At 41.9% G+C, this 17,671-nt stretch overlaps 2 protein-coding genes across 7 annotated transcripts in view; one reads left to right on the top strand and one right to left on the bottom strand.

The window, feature by feature from the left end:
* The window catches only part of LOC128747293 (formin-like), a 42,063-nt gene extending 29,488 nt beyond the window's left edge, over positions 1-12,575 (bottom strand). Inside the window, exons 1-4 of one of the 2 annotated variants that reach the window (XM_053845098.1) lie at positions 12,480-12,575; positions 9,906-11,349; positions 4,751-4,917; positions 688-808 (exon numbers count right to left, since the gene is read on the bottom strand). In XM_053845098.1, the coding sequence (XP_053701073.1) occupies positions 688-808; positions 4,751-4,917; positions 9,906-11,250 (1,633 nt within the window). In that variant the 5' untranslated portion in view covers positions 11,251-11,349; positions 12,480-12,575. Of the gene's footprint in view, positions 1-687; positions 809-890; positions 3,033-4,750; positions 4,918-6,551; positions 7,048-9,905; positions 11,350-12,479 lie in introns of those variants that run through there. The other variant, XM_053845097.1, reaches the window with a different exon arrangement.
* A 1,777-nt stretch (positions 12,576-14,352) lies between these two features.
* The window catches only part of LOC128747878 (ryanodine receptor 3-like), a 70,124-nt gene continuing 66,805 nt past the window's right edge, over positions 14,353-17,671 (top strand). For all 5 annotated transcript variants that reach the window (XM_053846127.1, XM_053846126.1, XM_053846122.1 and 2 more), the window contains exon 1: positions 14,353-14,553. In XM_053846127.1, the coding sequence (XP_053702102.1) occupies positions 14,506-14,553 (48 nt within the window). In that variant the 5' untranslated portion in view covers positions 14,353-14,505. The remainder of the gene's footprint in view (positions 14,554-17,671) is intronic.

Here is a 17,671-nt window from a genome sequence, read left to right as displayed (position 1 = left end):
ATGTTTGTGACTCTTGAGTCCAGTGTCAGTGGTGAAGGATGGCAGTGTACACTCATGGGATGCTTGAGAGTTGACACTGAAACTTGGACGATGAAGGTAAATTTAAGTGTTTTACTTGGTACACCCTTATGACAGGTTGTCAAAACTCACTAACCAATCAAAGGGGTTTCCAAGGATCTTCTCTGTAGGACCTTTCAAGCGGTTTTTGAATTAAAAAAAGCCATTCTTTCTTATCTTTCACCATCTGTCCAAAACAAAATGTACTGTAGTTTAGCAGCGATAACATTCTGCAGAGGCGGGTCAACAGGAGGCCTGTATTTAGATCCCAACCAACCAGTTTACAACAACACAGAAAGCAAAAGGAAAATGATTTATTATGATGATTGTTAGTGTAGAAGTTTTTGATTAACATTTACTGTTACTGTCATTTAACAATTTTAACTATTTCATTTATTGGTTAAGCAAGCAAGGGCGAATAAGTTACTCCAGCCAACACCTAACTTCAAGGGAAAGACAATAGAAAACAGAAAACATGTTGTTGCAACTGGGAATGACACATATTATGTCGCCACAAAACCAGGGGTGTGTGACAGTGAACGTTTGTCTTGCGAAATTCTTAGGCTACATTCCATGTGCATGATGATGTTGATGATTAGGGCTAGTCGACAAAAGTCGTGGCTGTCTCACCTGCTTCAGTGTACTTGAGCCCCACCTTGCCATCCTCATCTTTGGGTTTGGGTGGCGGCCACACAGCCTGTAGTCGCCCTGGAGTCCGGTCCTCGCTGTCGGTGGGTGACGTGACCTCTGTCTATACAGCAATAGAACAAATTAAACATACGCAGAGGTTAGTCAGAGAAGTCTTGGTCAAAACACTTCCTTTATTTACATACGTCTGCCTCGGTGATCTCAGAATTTTTAACATCCTTATTTGGCGAGGTTGAAGTTCTCTCAAATATCGCCTTTAAATTCTCCTTCTCGTTCTTGTTCTTCCGTTTGACTGCCTCCAAATCAACATCCTCAGTCCTCTCCTTTTTGACACTTTTTGGCCCAAACACCAGACCTTTGAATGTTTCACTGGCCAATTCAGAGGTTTTCTGAGCTCCCACTGGAGATACTGGATCATCTCCATTTGCTGTTTTTCCTACCCCCTTGACTTTCTCGTTTTCTTTAAGCTCTCCATCAGGCTTTGAGACTTTAGGTATGGTGACTTTTTCTCGTGTCAACAGGTGGCTTAGCTGACCCATGACTGTGCTTCTTGTATCAGCGGCAGGTTTGGCATCTGAATGTTTCTTCATAGGGGTCTTCTGCTCAGGGAGTTGCTTGGCCTTGTTCACAGTTTTCTTAAGGTTGAGCAGAGCAAGGTCGGTGTCCTTCTCACTCTGCTTGATCTCAGATAACGTCTCCCTTTCCCCAGAGGCAGCACCTTTCTTCAGCACCCTCACACCACTAAAGAGTGCCGGGATCTGGAAAGAAGGAGGTGAAGACATCTTAAAGTCCTTGGATGTGGTCGTGGATCCATTAGCTTCTGGGTTCTTTTGGGGTGTTTTGGAGGGTGACTCAGGAGAATCAGAAGACACTGAAGGTTCTTGTGTTGACTCATTGGACTCGGACTTTGAGACACCAGCATCATTTGTGGCTTCGTCAACACTGGGGTGGGCTGGTTCTGAGACCACTTGAGAGACAGTTTCAGTTTCTTTAGCTCTGGGCTCAACACCCACAGACAGTTGAGGTGCAGCAACCACCTCAGGTAAAATCCCCTCAGGTGCAGATTCTGTATTTCCAAAAGTCACAGGATCAGGTGAGGAACAATCAATGCCTATGTACTCATCACTGTCATCTGTCTTCAGTTTTGGATCCTCCACAGTCTCCACATTAGTGATGCCCATTTCTGTGCTCCTGCTTTCAACCTTGGATTCAAGTCCTGCCTTTAACTTCTGTCGTCTGTCAGATCTTAGCAGAGTTTCTACAAGTGATATACTGTCTTTAAATGTGTGATTTTTATAAAGTGGAATTTTCTCATCTGCATCTTTCTCTGGATCACCCTTATCTTCAGTGACCACCGGGTCTGAAGTCTTAGTTCTGCTCTCATCACTTTCCTCTTCTGTTTCAGTGTCACTATACGTTTCCACCCTTGTGACGAGAACAACATCCTGCTCTTGTGTAGCTTCAGAATTGGTGGCATCCTTATCACCCTGCACCACATTGTCTCCTTCTTTAAGCTCATTTGAACTTTCAGCTCCATCGGTAAGAGAACTCCCACCATGTGACAAGTCCTTAAAAGATGTCAACACAGGAGATACTGACTCTGCAGCAGAGCGCTCCCGGTTAAAGAGATTGCTGAAGACTGAATAAAGAGATGCGGGGGTACGGGTCCCTTGCCCATTCATATTTGAGGAGCTCATCCTAACGCAGGTGGGAATGCAGAACCAAAACAGGTACAAAAGGTATCCACAGAAGCGGTGCACAACGGTCCTTTCTTCCAGTAGTACTGATCCAAGTTGTCCTCAATCTTGGCCGTTGGTCGGAAACAAAAGAGCTTTTGTGACTAAACTCTCAACAGATCTCCTTACCTGCCTCCACGGGACAAAATGACAACAACTTATCTTAGCTTGCCACAAACATGTTGCGTATGCCTAACTGACAGGCAGAGGTCCGTGAGCAGTGCGGCTCAGTCCAGTGTGTGGGAACCAAGTCACGCTGTTCAGTGGCTGGAAGCATATCTGGCTGTAATCTCCCTGGCTGAACGGAGAGCAGAGTCCACCAGCTACTTTATAAAATATTTTAGCACTTCCAGCAAAGTTAACAAGATTCCAAATCCAGTGACGTGTCCAGTTCGTCCTCTGAAGTCTCTTCTCACTTTACAGGAAACCCAAGTCAGCTATTGTGTGGGAAAAAAATTCCTCCAGGTTGAAAAAGTAAAATGTGTCACACAGGTCGACCCAGTCTGGTGACGCCTTCCTTTTGACCCACCCTTCTTGGGAGGGATCACAACACTGGCCAGGTGTCTGATTACCTCAGCTTGAAAATGGCTGCTGTGGTAAACAGAGAGACAGAGTTGTTGTGTGTAGTCAGGTGAGGAGCATTTAGTGTAACTAACAGGCAACAACCAACACACTATATGTAAACTGAACAGGTTTGAATGCAGTTTAAGAGTTTAAGAGAAGAGCAACTAAATGGCAGCAACACATTCCTGCAGTGCTATTCACTTAGCAACAGTGGGTCACCTTTAGTGAATGACTTCCTTCAGACTCTGTGCGTGTTGTAAAAACCTAAAGGAGTAGGTGGTCCAGAGAATTTAGTGGCTTTGTTTTTTTTAATTTTCAGTTTAATAGGACAAAACTTTCACAGACAGTACACACATTGGAAAGGGTCATTGATAATTTTTGACAAATAATAATAATAATAATAACAATAGCAATAATAATCATACAAGTAATAATAATAATAATTCCTCCATGAAGTTCAGGAGTTCGCCAGTGTTATCAGAAAAATCGGAAAAATAACTGGAAAAGTTATTGATGTATTTGAATAAAACTTTCAGAACTTGTTAATAACGCGAAATAAAAAGGTAAAAATATTTACCAGGAAATCTCAATTAGTTTATTTCAAAAATAATTTTCTGAAACTTCAATGTCATTACGACTAACGTTTTTAACTTTTATTTAGATTTTTGTACAACTGAAAAGTGTGATGTTGCATTCGCAGTTGGAATGATAATATATATATATATATTTATAATAATTTTCCAACAGCAACAACAAATAATTAACAACATACATTTCACTGTTGTTTACAAGACATTTCTTGTAACTGCTGTTTCACGAATCTGAAATAATTGTGTACTACATCTTTAAAAGGATTACGATGTGGAGTGAGGAATTTTGTTACGTAAGAACTGAAGTATTTCATACACACTTGGGCGCACACACAGAATAAATCCCTGGAGAGGCAGCTGCATTAATGAGATTTCTACTTGAGATTGACAAGTCTGGAATCCACAGAACAGAACTCCGACTGACTAGAAAACTTGGACAAATCCGACCAATTCTGTAGTCACTTGAACAAGCATTCATTCATTCATTCAGCAGTCATTATGTCATCGCTGGCTCTTGTATACAACGATTAGGGAAGCAAACAAGATGATAAGAAATGATGGGCGCCACGTCACATGTGTTGTTTGTCCTGGTATTGTGTTCTTAAAATAGATGCATAGCAAAACTCATCCAGAACCACACCCGCAGAATCCACATTGGCAGCCTCAAGCGTCAGATAGAATGACACTGCATTGTTCAACAGTAAAGGGATGAGCTTGTAGATTGTCTCTTGAGTTTTATCCTGAAGCCCCACACAAACTTAGTTCACTGCATTTGGGTATTTCTTATTCTTTTGACAAAAGGTGTGTCGGTTGAGTTTCAAGGCTCCATTTCTTTGAACATACCCATAAAATGTGAAAAAAAGGTAGTTCCACAGCAAGTTTTAGTGAATGCACGTCACCAGGATACGCACTCACACCCCCAACTTTTATCAGTAATAAAAGCTGAATCCAGACATTGAATACGTTTAAGTCCACAGCAGAACATGGGAATGATCTCAGCCCGTTTTGGCTGACTACCCCGGTCTACAGATTAAAATTGTAATCCACTTCGAGGAATTCACAGTCAGGTGGTTTAATGCTTCAGCAGAGAGGAATAAGCTTTGTTTCGGTTCGCTGATCGGGGGGTAAGAAATAATGCGACATGAGGAGCCTCACCATGCACTCCAGTTTAGGGCAGTAGGGTGTATCCTCAATGATGTCATCCTCAGGGGGGGTTATGCGCAGGAAGTCAAGGTGTTCAGGACGAGGAACACACGAGAGAGTGTCTGGTGGATCGTCACCATCCAGCATCCAGATATCATCCTGTCGTACCAGGGAATCTTCTGGGGAATAGAGAGCTACGATTAAAACATTCTTCATGTCATTCTGTGGAAAAGCCATTTCTCCAAGCGCTTAAGAACCGACACAAACACATCAAAGAAGATTTAACCACCTGTCATATTCCTTATACAAATCAAGACGATGCAAAAAAATAAACATATCTTTAACGAAAAGTGTAGTGAATGAATTCCATCTTTAAATGTTGTACAAGACATTGTGGGAAATGTTAAGACAAAGCGATGTAATATTGTGTGACATGGCTGAATGAGACCCTGACGAGTGCTAAGTGAGTTCCGGTTCCGAGGTAGAAAGAGACATCAGAGTCTTTAAGCATCAAACACCAAGCCAAGGCAGCTCTTGTTTTGCCGCAGGCTCCCGAACGTTCTACAGTTTTTAACTCGCATTTACACCCTCAAACTTCCTGATCCAAAAAGGCAGAATTGGTCAATGCATTAATTTGACTGAGACATTAGCTTGTTAGATCACAAAAGAAGAGGATGCCATTAGTGCTCAGAATAAAGAAAGACTGCCCTCTTGTGACTAGAGAAGCAATTCAAGGAAAATGACTATCCTGATTTATTTGCTGCAGTGCACACAGAAGCGCTAATTGAGTGTCAGACAGCCAGTCCTGATCCTGCAGACACGTCATTGTGTGTTACATGTCAAATAAGTCGTAACCAGGGCCTGTGGCAAGTGCTGACGCAAGCACTTTAACATCTAAATGTTCATCCGTTCCTTGTTTTGCAGAGAAGATAAGCTCGAGCAGGAGATAGAGGACACAGCGAGAAGGACAGGGAGGTGGAAATGTAGAGTTGTTGGTCTCAAATTCCTCAGGCAGCAACATAACACTTCTCCTTCAGTAAGCAGAGTCCTTAGGTGGAATGGAAAATAGACTAAATGTGCATCACTTCCTGGTAAATAAACCACAAAAACATCAGACACCTTCAGGTTCAAATGGCTGTCCAGCGTGATTGTGACACTACGCTGCTCACTAGCATAGCCAACCAGACTCTTCCTAAATTCTGACTTCATGTGGTTTCATTTATTTACACTGTAACAGGTGTTTAAATAAATCGACTGATGATCTTGTTCTGAACTTGTTTTCAGACAACATAGCTCTACACTGAATCATTGTGTAACAGTGATGACGTGAAGTGCAACCTCATAACGCAAGAGTCAATATGACAGAGCAGCGGTGTGGCCACACGTCTGAGGTTTTGTCCAAGAATGAAAAATGATCTCAAACACATTTTTGTACAAACAGCAAGTATTCACAATATGCTTATACACTGCAGTCTTGCTGGCTTCACAATACGCAGCTAAAGCTAGGATGAGCCACTACTTGATTGTACCGAAAGATGCTTTGAAGACAGAAAAGGCTTTGATTTTCACACAGAGATAAAGTCATTAAAATGGACGCACAATAGAATAAATGGATTGGACTTTGGATTGATGCAACCCTACAGAATTTAAACATGGCTTAAAGATGGCTATCTGACTGTGACCCGAACAGAGCGCCCATTTCGCTTTAGAGAGCGAGCTAAGACAATGGAGTGTTGAATGAAAGAAATATTTAATCATTGAAGAAATATTTTATGCTTGGTCGGTTATGATTTGCACTGTTGCATAACATTACCTTTCAAGATGACTCGGCACCTCTGATACAGACGGTCAAGTCGTCTAGAAAAAAAACTGAACATTTTGAACGTCTGGACTGGAGGGATGAAGCTCTAGCTCTGACATGTAAACAAATGTAGCATTCGTGGTGCTGGGTATTTATGATGACATGTCACATTACAAATCATTTTAAAGCTGAATTTGATTCATAATATAGTCATTGATATTAAAAAGATAGAGTAACAAAGTCATCAAAGTCAACTCTGCCAGCACAGATAATTCAGGAAGATAATTCAGAGTTGGAAGAAAGACAAACCATTGTTTAGCCCTGGATGACTTCTAAAAATGATAGTTTTTTGATACAAATTCTGCCATGTTTGATTGTTTCCAAACAATTATGTGACACCACATTGCAATTTCTTCAGACTGACAACAAATTCTCTACTACATTTAAACACATGTCATATGTCAAAAAATGAACTGACAGTGACAGAGACGTTGTTGTTATGGGTTAAAGTGCAAGTTGCAATCATGCGATGGTACTGGACATTTCAATTGCTATTAAGACATGATACTCAGCTATCATACTTTGGTACACAATCATAACAAAGGCACCAGTGACTGAATAGATCTGCACCAATGATACACATTGTGTCAGCCAGACTTATCCCTAGTGTCCAACACGCTGTGGTAAACCTCTGATGTAATGGCCAGATGCAGCAGATGCGCTGAACACAATGCACTAACAGATGTGACAAAAACAGGAACTCTAAAGAAGCATTAGATAATCTACAAAGAGCATGTGGTGGAAGCAAGGTGGAAAATGAATATTCGACTTTGAATTTAGTTGATAGGTCTGGGGGGAAACAGTGTGCTTATTACAGTTTAATCTCTCAGCATGCACCTCTAAAAGCCCTGTCAGTCAATGTGCCCATGTGCAGATGGGAGTGTGTTTGACTCCCCTAATACGGTTTGGATTATCCGAGACCATGTCAACATCAGACAATATACTCAAGAGGAGACATTTGAAATCAGTGCCAGGACTGTAATTCTCAACTTTATAGCAAGACAAAGATACACACTTCCATAACAAGTTACTGAGTTGAGTTGAGTAGGTTATTATGTCTATTCACTGAGATCATGACACAACCATGCTTTAATATTTGGCAGACTTAACTTGAATGAAAAAATGTGCACAACACTGTCGACTTATTAGGTGTTTAAAAGTATGAGAAGTTAAAGTAGAAAAGAACTTGGATCCCCAGGAGATGAGATGGGAGCCAAGTTAGCAACTAATTGACATTGATTGAAAATATCTGTTTTAACATTGTTGTCCTCTGTAATGAGCTCTACTTTCTACTTTTCAACACAGTGTCAGCATCACTGTGATGCCATTAATGTTTGATGAATCTCTCCACCACAGAGGCATGTCATTTCTCCTCCTATGGTCATGGAAAGATCTGTCAAAGACAAAGAAGATATTTATTCAAGCGTCCCATTGTGGAATTATCTTATTTGGGTCAATGTGTCCTCCTTTGTGCGATGAAATGTATATCCTCATCTTTTAAATAAGTGGGTCATATGTCATGCTGAGAGCTTCTGGCAGCTGATTTTATCACTTTAACAAAGAAAAGATGGTGCATTCTACATGAATCATTAAAAATGCAGGAGTTTTAAGTTTGTAAATCAGCAAAAGGTGGCAACAGAATATCAGTGGAAGTAAAACAGCATGGTGCTACACACACAATTTTGAGTAAGACTTTCGAGGAAATTAACTTGAGGAGTTTTTAACTTTTAGTTAACTTCATTTCGCTTCACAGCGTGCCAATAAAATAATGCTGAAGCCTACAAGAATCTTCTTTTTTTTAAACCAAGCAAACCCAGCCTATAATAGAAAGCAGATTGTGTGAGGACTTCAGCTCGTGCAGACTGATAAGACTCATAAAGTCTGCATTGTCAGAAGTTCTCATTATACCAACAGAGCCAGGCATTGTTTTCACAGGTTGTATTGCAGGTCTGTTTGTGTTAACTGACATCTGGCAGGAAAAGGTTGTGTGATTAGTTCCATATGACTTAGCACGGACATAGTGAGTAATCTGATTAGGAAAGAATGTCTATATGCCTCATAATAAATTACAAACATGTTTAAGATCCCAATGGAAGAAGGTGGAACAGTGCATGAAAATAAAGGAGTCATGATAAAACCTTCATCCGCTGGGGCTCCATGTGGGTTAAATTTGAAAACGTGTGAGCTGTTTGCCTTTGTGTTTTATGAGTGACATGTTCAATTATAATGTCTCAGTGAAGGTTATCTGGGATTATACTAAATGCAAAATTCACCCACAAATACATCCATAAAAACAGGACCAAAGAAATCCTTAAAAAGAATGAATCATCAACAAAAGCTTTTTAAATCTATCTTGAACATGCATCATCACAGACGCTTATTCGCACTGAGCTTTACAGAGGTAGGGGAGATTAAAGACACTCATTTAAAATTAGCAAACCATTGGTGAGTGGTGATGAGCCCGCTGCACACCGTCTGTTCCTCTTCTTTAAATGGATCCTTTCATGTGCTTTTATCATTGCTTAAATTCTAAATGCATCTCATTAACAGACAGAGGGAGTAGGTCACCCCTTCCTTCCTTTGTCCCCATACATTTTTCAACCCTAATGGTGACATTATTTGTTTTTTCAGTCATAAAGACAGAGAACATTTGCCAAAAAATACTGCCAGTCAGTTAACTTCAAATGTCACTATTCTTTCACCTTACTGCGGTCTCTTTGAGGATGTGGCTTCCGGGGGTCAGCAGATCCCTAAGAGTTTAAATTGGCAATGCTTCACTTAACAAGGTATTCACAAAAACTTTGGTCAGGGTAAACTTGGTGTCAAGTCAAAGTCTTTGATCACAGACAAGTCGCTCTAATCTTCACCCAGCGCTGACAGAGTTAAAACTGAGCACCAGCCAAACTATTCCTGGCCTTTGCTTTCTAGTTTTCAACTCAGTTGGGAAGCTTTTAATTTGTGACAGCGGGTCCAGTTTAATGCCAAGAAAAAAGATTACCAAATAAAAAATGACCTAAGACTTCTAAGTTGGTTTGGTTGATTTCTTTTATCATTAGAAAACATGATTTATCAGAATGGAAATGTTGGTGATGAAAGTTATCACGAAACAACCCATGTTTAATATAAAAAAACATAGAACTACTTTGGATGAGTTGACATAAAAAAAGCTAGACAATAGCAATGTACTAAACCAACCACTGCTGGAATAGCTAGTGACGTAAGCCTTGTAGCTATATATTTTATTTTGAGACCTTTTCATCAAGTTTGAACCTCCGTGGAGGAGCCATGTTAGTTTAAATCACTCACCTGTTGTTGTTGAAGTGCTGGTAGAATTCCACTTTGAGTTGCTTGGCCTCCTGCTGAGGTTTAACTCCAGGCGCGTCAAGGTCCGCTTATTGCCATTTCTATCAATGACCTCAGAGAAGAGCTTGGGTTCATCAGTGTTATTAGAGCTGTCTGGGTCTGTGTCTTTATCTGAGAGCACCAGAATTCTGTGGTTCAGCTGGGGACTGGTCTGCTTGGAAGAAAGAGGAGACAGACCTGGGGACATGCTCTGTAAGCAATTTGAGGATGGGAAAGATGTATTGAAGACAGAAGCAAGAGAAGGTGAAGATGGACTCTTTTTTGGAGGTCGTCCTGGGGGGTTCGGTTCGGTTGTGCGAGACAGAGGTAACCAAAGACCATTGCTGTTCTTGCAGTGTGTCTTCTCTCCATTAAATCCGTTTTGGTTGTCTCCACTTTGCCTCTGACAATCCTGACCGACGTTTTGCATTCTAACATCCACTTCCTGGACTCGAGCCACCACCCGCACCCCTGCATCCCTCTGGTTAATTTGATTATACAGCTGCTGAGCCGACGTGTTTGTTTGATTCTCAACATGGGAGTCAGACCTTTTCATCGGTCGAAGATTACTCCCACTTTCTCTTCGGGTGGAACCTTCGAAGAGACTGCAAGAAGATGATTGAAATCCCTGTTCACCATCAAATTCTGAAAAGTTGTTGCAAAAATCTATATCAGGCTCAAAGGTGCGGTTATCGTCCATAAAGCTCCATTCCTCACGGCTGATCTGGAAGGGCTCATCCATGGGAAGAATGGGCTTCGTGGTGGCACAAGTGAACTTCTCACCATTATTTTCCAAGGTTAAACAAATTTTCCTCTTTCTTTGACTCTCTTCAGGATCATCAAGAGTTTGGACATCAGACTTTTTCAGCTTCTTGTTTTTCATCGAACCTCTCTGTAGCTCCAAAACGTCCTGGCCGCCAGAGAGGACCTCGGAGCTATCAGTTGACTCCTGCATTTTCCCGTCTTGGTTTCCCATCTTGATCTTGTTGGCACAATCCTGGCACAGCGATAAAATGTCTGCCAGCAACTGGTAGTTCTCCGCAGCCAGCCAGCACAGCTCTGCAACAGCTGCTGTTCTTGCCTGTCCGGAGGCGAGCAGTTTGCTTGAGGAGATGGAAGACTGGTCCCTTTGTTTGGACACTGCATGATCCTCTTTTCCCAAGTCATGGTCATTGCTGGGCAGTTCTGAATGAGGGGCGCGGCTCTTATACTTAAAACTCGGGACCTGCCTCTTGGGAAAATAGAGGCTGATGTTGGTGAACTCCTTGATGGGTACATAAAGAAGTAAAACACTATGTCTTCCCTCCATCGTAAGTGTTACTACAGGACTACTCTGAAGTCAGTCCACCAGCCAAGATGGACAGCACAGCAAGATCTCTGGGTGCTCATCTCTTGGATGGTCCTGGTGCTGTAACAAACATGAGCACACATTTACAAATGAATATTTTAGATTTACAGCAACTAAATGATAATAAACAACGATTTATCTAGCATCACACAAATAGCGTTTTGTTTGTATGCTATTACAATAAAAGCTACTCTGATTTATGTAATTCAAATGAAAGAGTAGCATATTTGACAGTTTGTGTTATTTGTGTACAGTACGGTGATGTACCATCTCTTTATTCCTGTATCTACCAGGTCTATTTCTGAACAGTATCGTCACCCAGCCCTGACTGCAGGCGTCTATTAGCCTTATTAGCATAACAAAATATGGCGAACAGCCGCAAAAAGGACAAGGCAACGTAGTTTTATACACGTTACTGTCCATAAAACCCCACAAATAATGAGTTTTTACAACTAAAACGGAAAATCACCGTAACCCTGACGCCATGTTTTCATTGGTCTGAAGGAAGTTGGCGCTCAGTACGGTCATGTGATCAATTAAGCGACACATGAAAGTAACCGCAGAATCACATTAAAATCAAAAGCAATATTTGTGTATCCATGTATAAAGACCTCTGAAGAAGTAAGCGCACTATCCCACTAAATCTTTTTCACAACGACCTTTCAAAATCCATGCACTCATCAAACCAATTGTCCATTTTTTATCATGAAGATCACCTCGCTCGTCCTTTACATTATTATTTAAATACTATTAAAGATTTTATGATCGCATTCCATCCATTTCAAGGGCTGCTGCATCGCATACGGTGTGACGACACAAGCTCAAACAGGACTGTCAGGAAAATTGATGCAGGCAAAACATGTATTTCCTCTGCACCTATGACGACTTTAACATCTAACACTGACACTGTTTACATCACAACATAATCCCGCGGACTGTCACCTTGCAACGTCCATCCTGTCCCATTCTGTGCTGTAATAACCTAAGATTTTGTCGCTTTGTTTTGAGTCCGTAACCGCAAACTTGCAGCAGATGTAGAGAGTAAATCTTCTAAATCAATTCTACGATTCTAACCAGCATAAAAGCTTTGCACAAGCCTTTCCTGCGCTTGAGTAATCCTACATGTTATATAACAAGCTATCATGTTATGATAGATGCAGGAGTAAAACATAAACACTATAGATACTTACCCGATGCACTTGCTTGCCAAATATTTCTTCACATCTCTGTCCTGCAGCCAGCCACAGCTCACCGCTGCTTCACTGGGCGTGTCTCCTCGGATTGACTGCAGCTTCGCCCAACCAAAACGTCAATCTGGTGCCTTCCAGTGTTTTGATTGGCTACCTTTTAAGACCATGCCCCCTTCAGCTTGAGTCGGGGCAGCTGCTGCTTGCAGGTAGGCCATGTGATGAATGAGTCTGGATGCAGGCGTGTGGCTTCACTGACTCTGCTGACTTGTCGCAGCGTTTGTAAAGCGCTTGGCAGGTTTACGTTAAAGAAACACGAGCTACATAAATCGACGTAATGGAAGCGGTCGAAACGGATCACGTGTTATATGCAGCAGTCAGCATGATTAAGAGGGAGTTTGGAGAAGTACATTTTCATGTCGATACTTGGTACGGAAATTAACAAAGGGCTCCTTTCATGCATTATTTAACTGTTGGATTATGAACACCATGATGACACGGAGGTTTCCATCATTTATTTGGGTCGAGTTTTCCAATCTAACTAATAGAAAGGTCCCACTAGAGAGAGAGCGAGAGACCCACCTACTGGTCACCAGAGAGATTACAGAAATAATACCAAGAAACTGTGTTCAGTCAAAGACGCATAGAGCGTCTGCAAAATCTGTGATCGTGTGGATGGATCCGTTTGTCTTTCGATCCATCAATGGCTTAAATATTTTAATAATGCGTTGAAGTGATGCACGTTTCACATTCGTCGCTAGAGAGCAGCATCGACCTTCAAAATCTCCACTCAAAACATTTCACTCCATTGCAACTAATGTTCTGAAGATTGAACCACAACGTGCTGATTTAAATGTGGTCTGTTGAGCTGCTTTTTGCCTCCATTAAATATGCCATTTACCGCCACCAATACTAGATCAGTCAAGCAAATGGTTTTAATAATTTAGTACTGTACATTGTCACATTTGTGGGTCTCTTACAACATGAACCTGTAGTGATGAATTATTTATACTGCGTTATCTATGTACTTCTGAGATAGTGTTGTCATTTGTTTCCAGAGGAATGGATGTCAGCACTCTGTGACTGAGAGGAAGGCAGGAGGAAATTCATGATTCAGGGAGTGGTGAAAAAGAGTGTTTGGAGGTGAAGGGAGGTGAGGAGGAGAGTGAAGGAAGGGTGGAACTAGTGGAGACTTCTGTGATGTCAGAGTAGCTGCAAGAATTAAATGGAAGCCGCAGTAAGGGTGACTGTTAAAGTGTATGGTTTGGAGACTCAGGAGGTAGAGGTGGAAGAGTCAGAGTTGAAGATGCTCAAGTTATCATTGGGAGATACGATAAGGGAGTGGAAATGGTTTCATGTGGAGAGGAGAGACAGCATTGGACCATAAGTGATGGAGATGGAAGGAAAGGAAGAATTTCATGGATGTGGTGAATTGAGGACATGATGAGGTCAGATGCGACAAAAGGGTGGTCGAGAAGCTGAAGGTCGGTGTAGGTGGGGGGATGAGTGCACAACATCTATTGACTATTCTGGCTAAAGAATGTCCACCGATCACTTTGTTAGAGGAGACAAAGGCGGCCAAAACAACACAGGTTTGATAAGCGTGATGGGGGGCTCGCGGAAGCGCACTGGAGCTGACCATGGTCCTGATTTCCCGTCCCCCTCCTCTTCCATTCATGTCACGTTTTCTTGAATGGGATTAAAACCAAAAACAACTCGCTATGTCGTTAACGGCGCGGGTGTGACGTCACATGACCATTGTTTGAATATTGGCGCTTTCGCACTCGCGGTAACGATCCGTGCCGGTGACGTCGGAGATAAAGACCCCGCTGCTGCGCGCTGCTTCCCCGCCACACTGTCCCCGGCTGCTCCGATGATCACACACGCTCACTCTGCCGCGGTCGGTGAAGGGGTGTCGATGACCGGCGGGGTTTGAGGAACACATGCCGCGGAGGTGCGTGGATTAGCTCTATATGCGAATATCTCCGGGAGAGAGGAGCCAGTGGAGGCTTCCCGACTCTGAGCAGCCATGGCTGAAGGAGGAGAAGGAGAGGACGAGATTCAGTTCCTCAGGACTGTGAGTACATTTCTCTGGTGCCTCAGCTGAGGTCTTTTTGTCTGTCCTGCCCATTTGCTCTACAGATGTGTCAGTACCTTCATCACCTTCAACACCTCCTCCATCTCTCGAGTCTTCTGTTATGACACCTGATCTGAGAGTCTATAAAAACACTTTCTGTTGCACGTTGTGGCTGAAAACGAAAGCTGGAGGAGGACAGTTAACATGTTTTCCTGAATATTCCTGTGCCAGTTTTACTTGTAAACATTACGATTTAGCTGAAATTGTTATCATTAATTATATGTAAGTTATGTTATCAGATATAAAACAAAATAAGGAAATGATCTAGTAATTTACTGATGAATGAAGAAGGCACGATATATGTGTTTCTTTGAAAGGAAACCAAAAAATATCAATAAAAAAATCAATGTTTCCTGAATGAAAGAGGATACTGAAACTGTTTTTCTAAACTTAAATGATGAGCTGGATGGCAGATTAAATACATCTGTTTTATTTTTTTTTTATATATAAAAAACATGCATCTTTAATCATAAACATGTCTTTTTTGCGTGTTTTTGCGCCTCACATCAATGTGGTGAACCATTTATGTTTGTACATCATTCTGACTCGAGTCACGGGATAACAGCAAGGTCTGATGAGCAATAGCCCACTTTGCCTTGGAGCACCTGAAAGTGCCTCATGCCAGCTCTGCAATCAGCTGTTTTCCACAAACTATGAATCATCAGGCTCAGGTTAAAATACTGATTCATATTTTGAAAACAAATTATATTGATTTAAAAAAAAAAATATATTCCCCCTGACGCAATTCCATGCTGCTCATCTGCTTCCTGCGTCTGAAATTGCAACTACTAACGGCAGTAAGGTGACAAGCAAAGGATACAGTGGCAAAAACGTTTTGTACTTGTTTTTTTTTTGTTCATTTTTGGGCTATTTTGATGCATATTACATGCTCTCAATGGTTGGTGATTTATTTAGTTATTGTCATGCTTTGTTTTGTGTGTGCGGCTCAAAAGTTAGGATACTCTGGTTGAACAGGTTGCAAATCTTAATGGGCCACATGCAGCCCACAGTCCATAGTTTGAACATATATCTTCTGTAGTTACAAAGCAGACAACAATGGAAATTTAACAAAAAATGTGGGTTTGTTTGTTAGCTTTAGTGCGTTTCCTTCAGGGATCATGGTTTCCTCCAGTAGTCCAAAGAAGAGGCATGTGATAGACTGTCTCCTGCCTCTCACTCAACGTAGCTGGGATAGGCTCCACCTCCACATATTAGCGGGTGAAAATGAATGAATGAATGACTTAATCACAAAATTTGCAACCACATTTCATTAACATATGACATGCAGAATTAATTTCACATTGTCAAATTTATTTAACAAATTTTCATGTTTCATGTCTTTTTGCTGACATTTGCGCTATATAGCTCCACCATGCCATGCTTCAGTCAAACATTTGGGATTTTAGACTTTCTGCTTGATTGTGTTGGACTCACTGGAAGAAATGTCTCATGTAATCCTGCGGGAAGCAGGGGCTTCTCATTGTCTTCCAGAAAACTCGTATTGCTTTGTCGAGAACAGGTTGTTGCTTCTGCCACAGAGACACACAAGTGACAGCCTGCTCGGGTTTGATATTGTGTGTGTAGCAAGTGTGTGTCGAATGCAAATGCAGAGCTGTAGCTGTGTGGTGCAGTCAGGCTGCACCAGACGTGCCACAGTCGAGCACAGCGCTGAAATTATTCATCAGACCGAGTCACACAGACGCACACACACACACACAGTACATGACTCGACTTAAGTCATTCCTGCAGAAACAAATGCTCAAATTGTATAGATACATATGCTCTTTTCAAACACGCTTGCGTTCATGCATTAGTCTTCCACACTCAAACGCCATTGAAGCATACAGTACAAGTTTGATCAGAGAGGACTTTTACTGCAACTTTCCCCTCTTGCTCTCTTTAAATATTATTTTCTTTTATTTGCTTCTTTTTATTTGTTCTTCCAATTCAAACCGCTTTGAACTCATTTAGTTTTACAACTTGGCGCAACAATTTTGTGATGACATCATGTGCAGTCAGCTCTTCTCTCTTGCATCCAAATGTTGCTTGTTATTGGAGTCAAAGAGCTTGATGAAGCAGTTCACAAACTGCCTCCTCTCTAACAACACAAAGTAATTTCCCTGGAGTGGAAGCAGAAATTACCCCTGCTGGACTGCCGCCTATAAAGCCAACTCAGTGGGAGGAGAGCAAAGGAAGAGCGTGGAAGAAGGAGAATATATCAGCCACGGGTAATTTGATGTGAGAGGAAGAGGAACGAGGATGATTGTGATCCTGGAGAGTCACCCAAATACCCCAAACTTCTGTTTAGTGGAGTTCAACACAGCTGCATGTTCTCCTCAGATGCACAAGTCCTCACAGCGGTGGCTTCTTAATATGCCCTGTGGTGAATAGTATGAATGAAAGCTCATGAATCAGACACCATTATGCGTGAGTAGTTCTGGGGTTGGTGTCTCACTGTGGGTCCATCCAGACGGAGACAATGGTCTGGAAGCAGCGGAACATGTGATCATGTGAGCATGTGGCGTCACCACTCAGGGTGATCTGAAATCCCGCCGATTTATTAGCAGTTTGAGTGGGTGCAGCGACTTTGAAAAGGCCAGAGCAGGGCTGTGACTAATGTACTGTGGCAGCGCTTGGCTTGTTTATGAAGCAGCACCGGTCTCACTTCCCGGCGGCGCCTATCGATGCGACAAATCCAGAATCATGAAACTATCTTGCAAATGAAATATTTCATACTATATATGTCGGGTACAGTGGTGTTTCAGCAGCTCATGAGGACAAGTACTCTCCTGCTGTGCCATTGCAGGTCCTCCAACTTACTCACACCATCCATGAACCTCATTGGTTGTCTTCCTCAGCATCTATTGCCACGTGTTTTCACTTCCTCTACACATCGCTCTCCTTTGTTCCTCTTCATCTCATACCTGCAACTCTCCACTTTCTCCTTCCATGACACTCACTGAAAATCACTATATTGTCCGCAAACATCATGATCCCTTGAGACTCCTTCCTTGTCTGTCAGTCAGCCAGTCACCATAGCAACAAGAAGAGCTGATCT

The sequence above is a fragment of the Synchiropus splendidus genome, chromosome 16 (assembly GCF_027744825.2).
Source record: "Synchiropus splendidus isolate RoL2022-P1 chromosome 16, RoL_Sspl_1.0, whole genome shotgun sequence".
Lineage (NCBI taxonomy): Eukaryota > Metazoa > Chordata > Actinopteri > Syngnathiformes > Callionymidae > Synchiropus > Synchiropus splendidus.
This window is presented reverse-complemented; position numbering and strand designations above follow the sequence as displayed.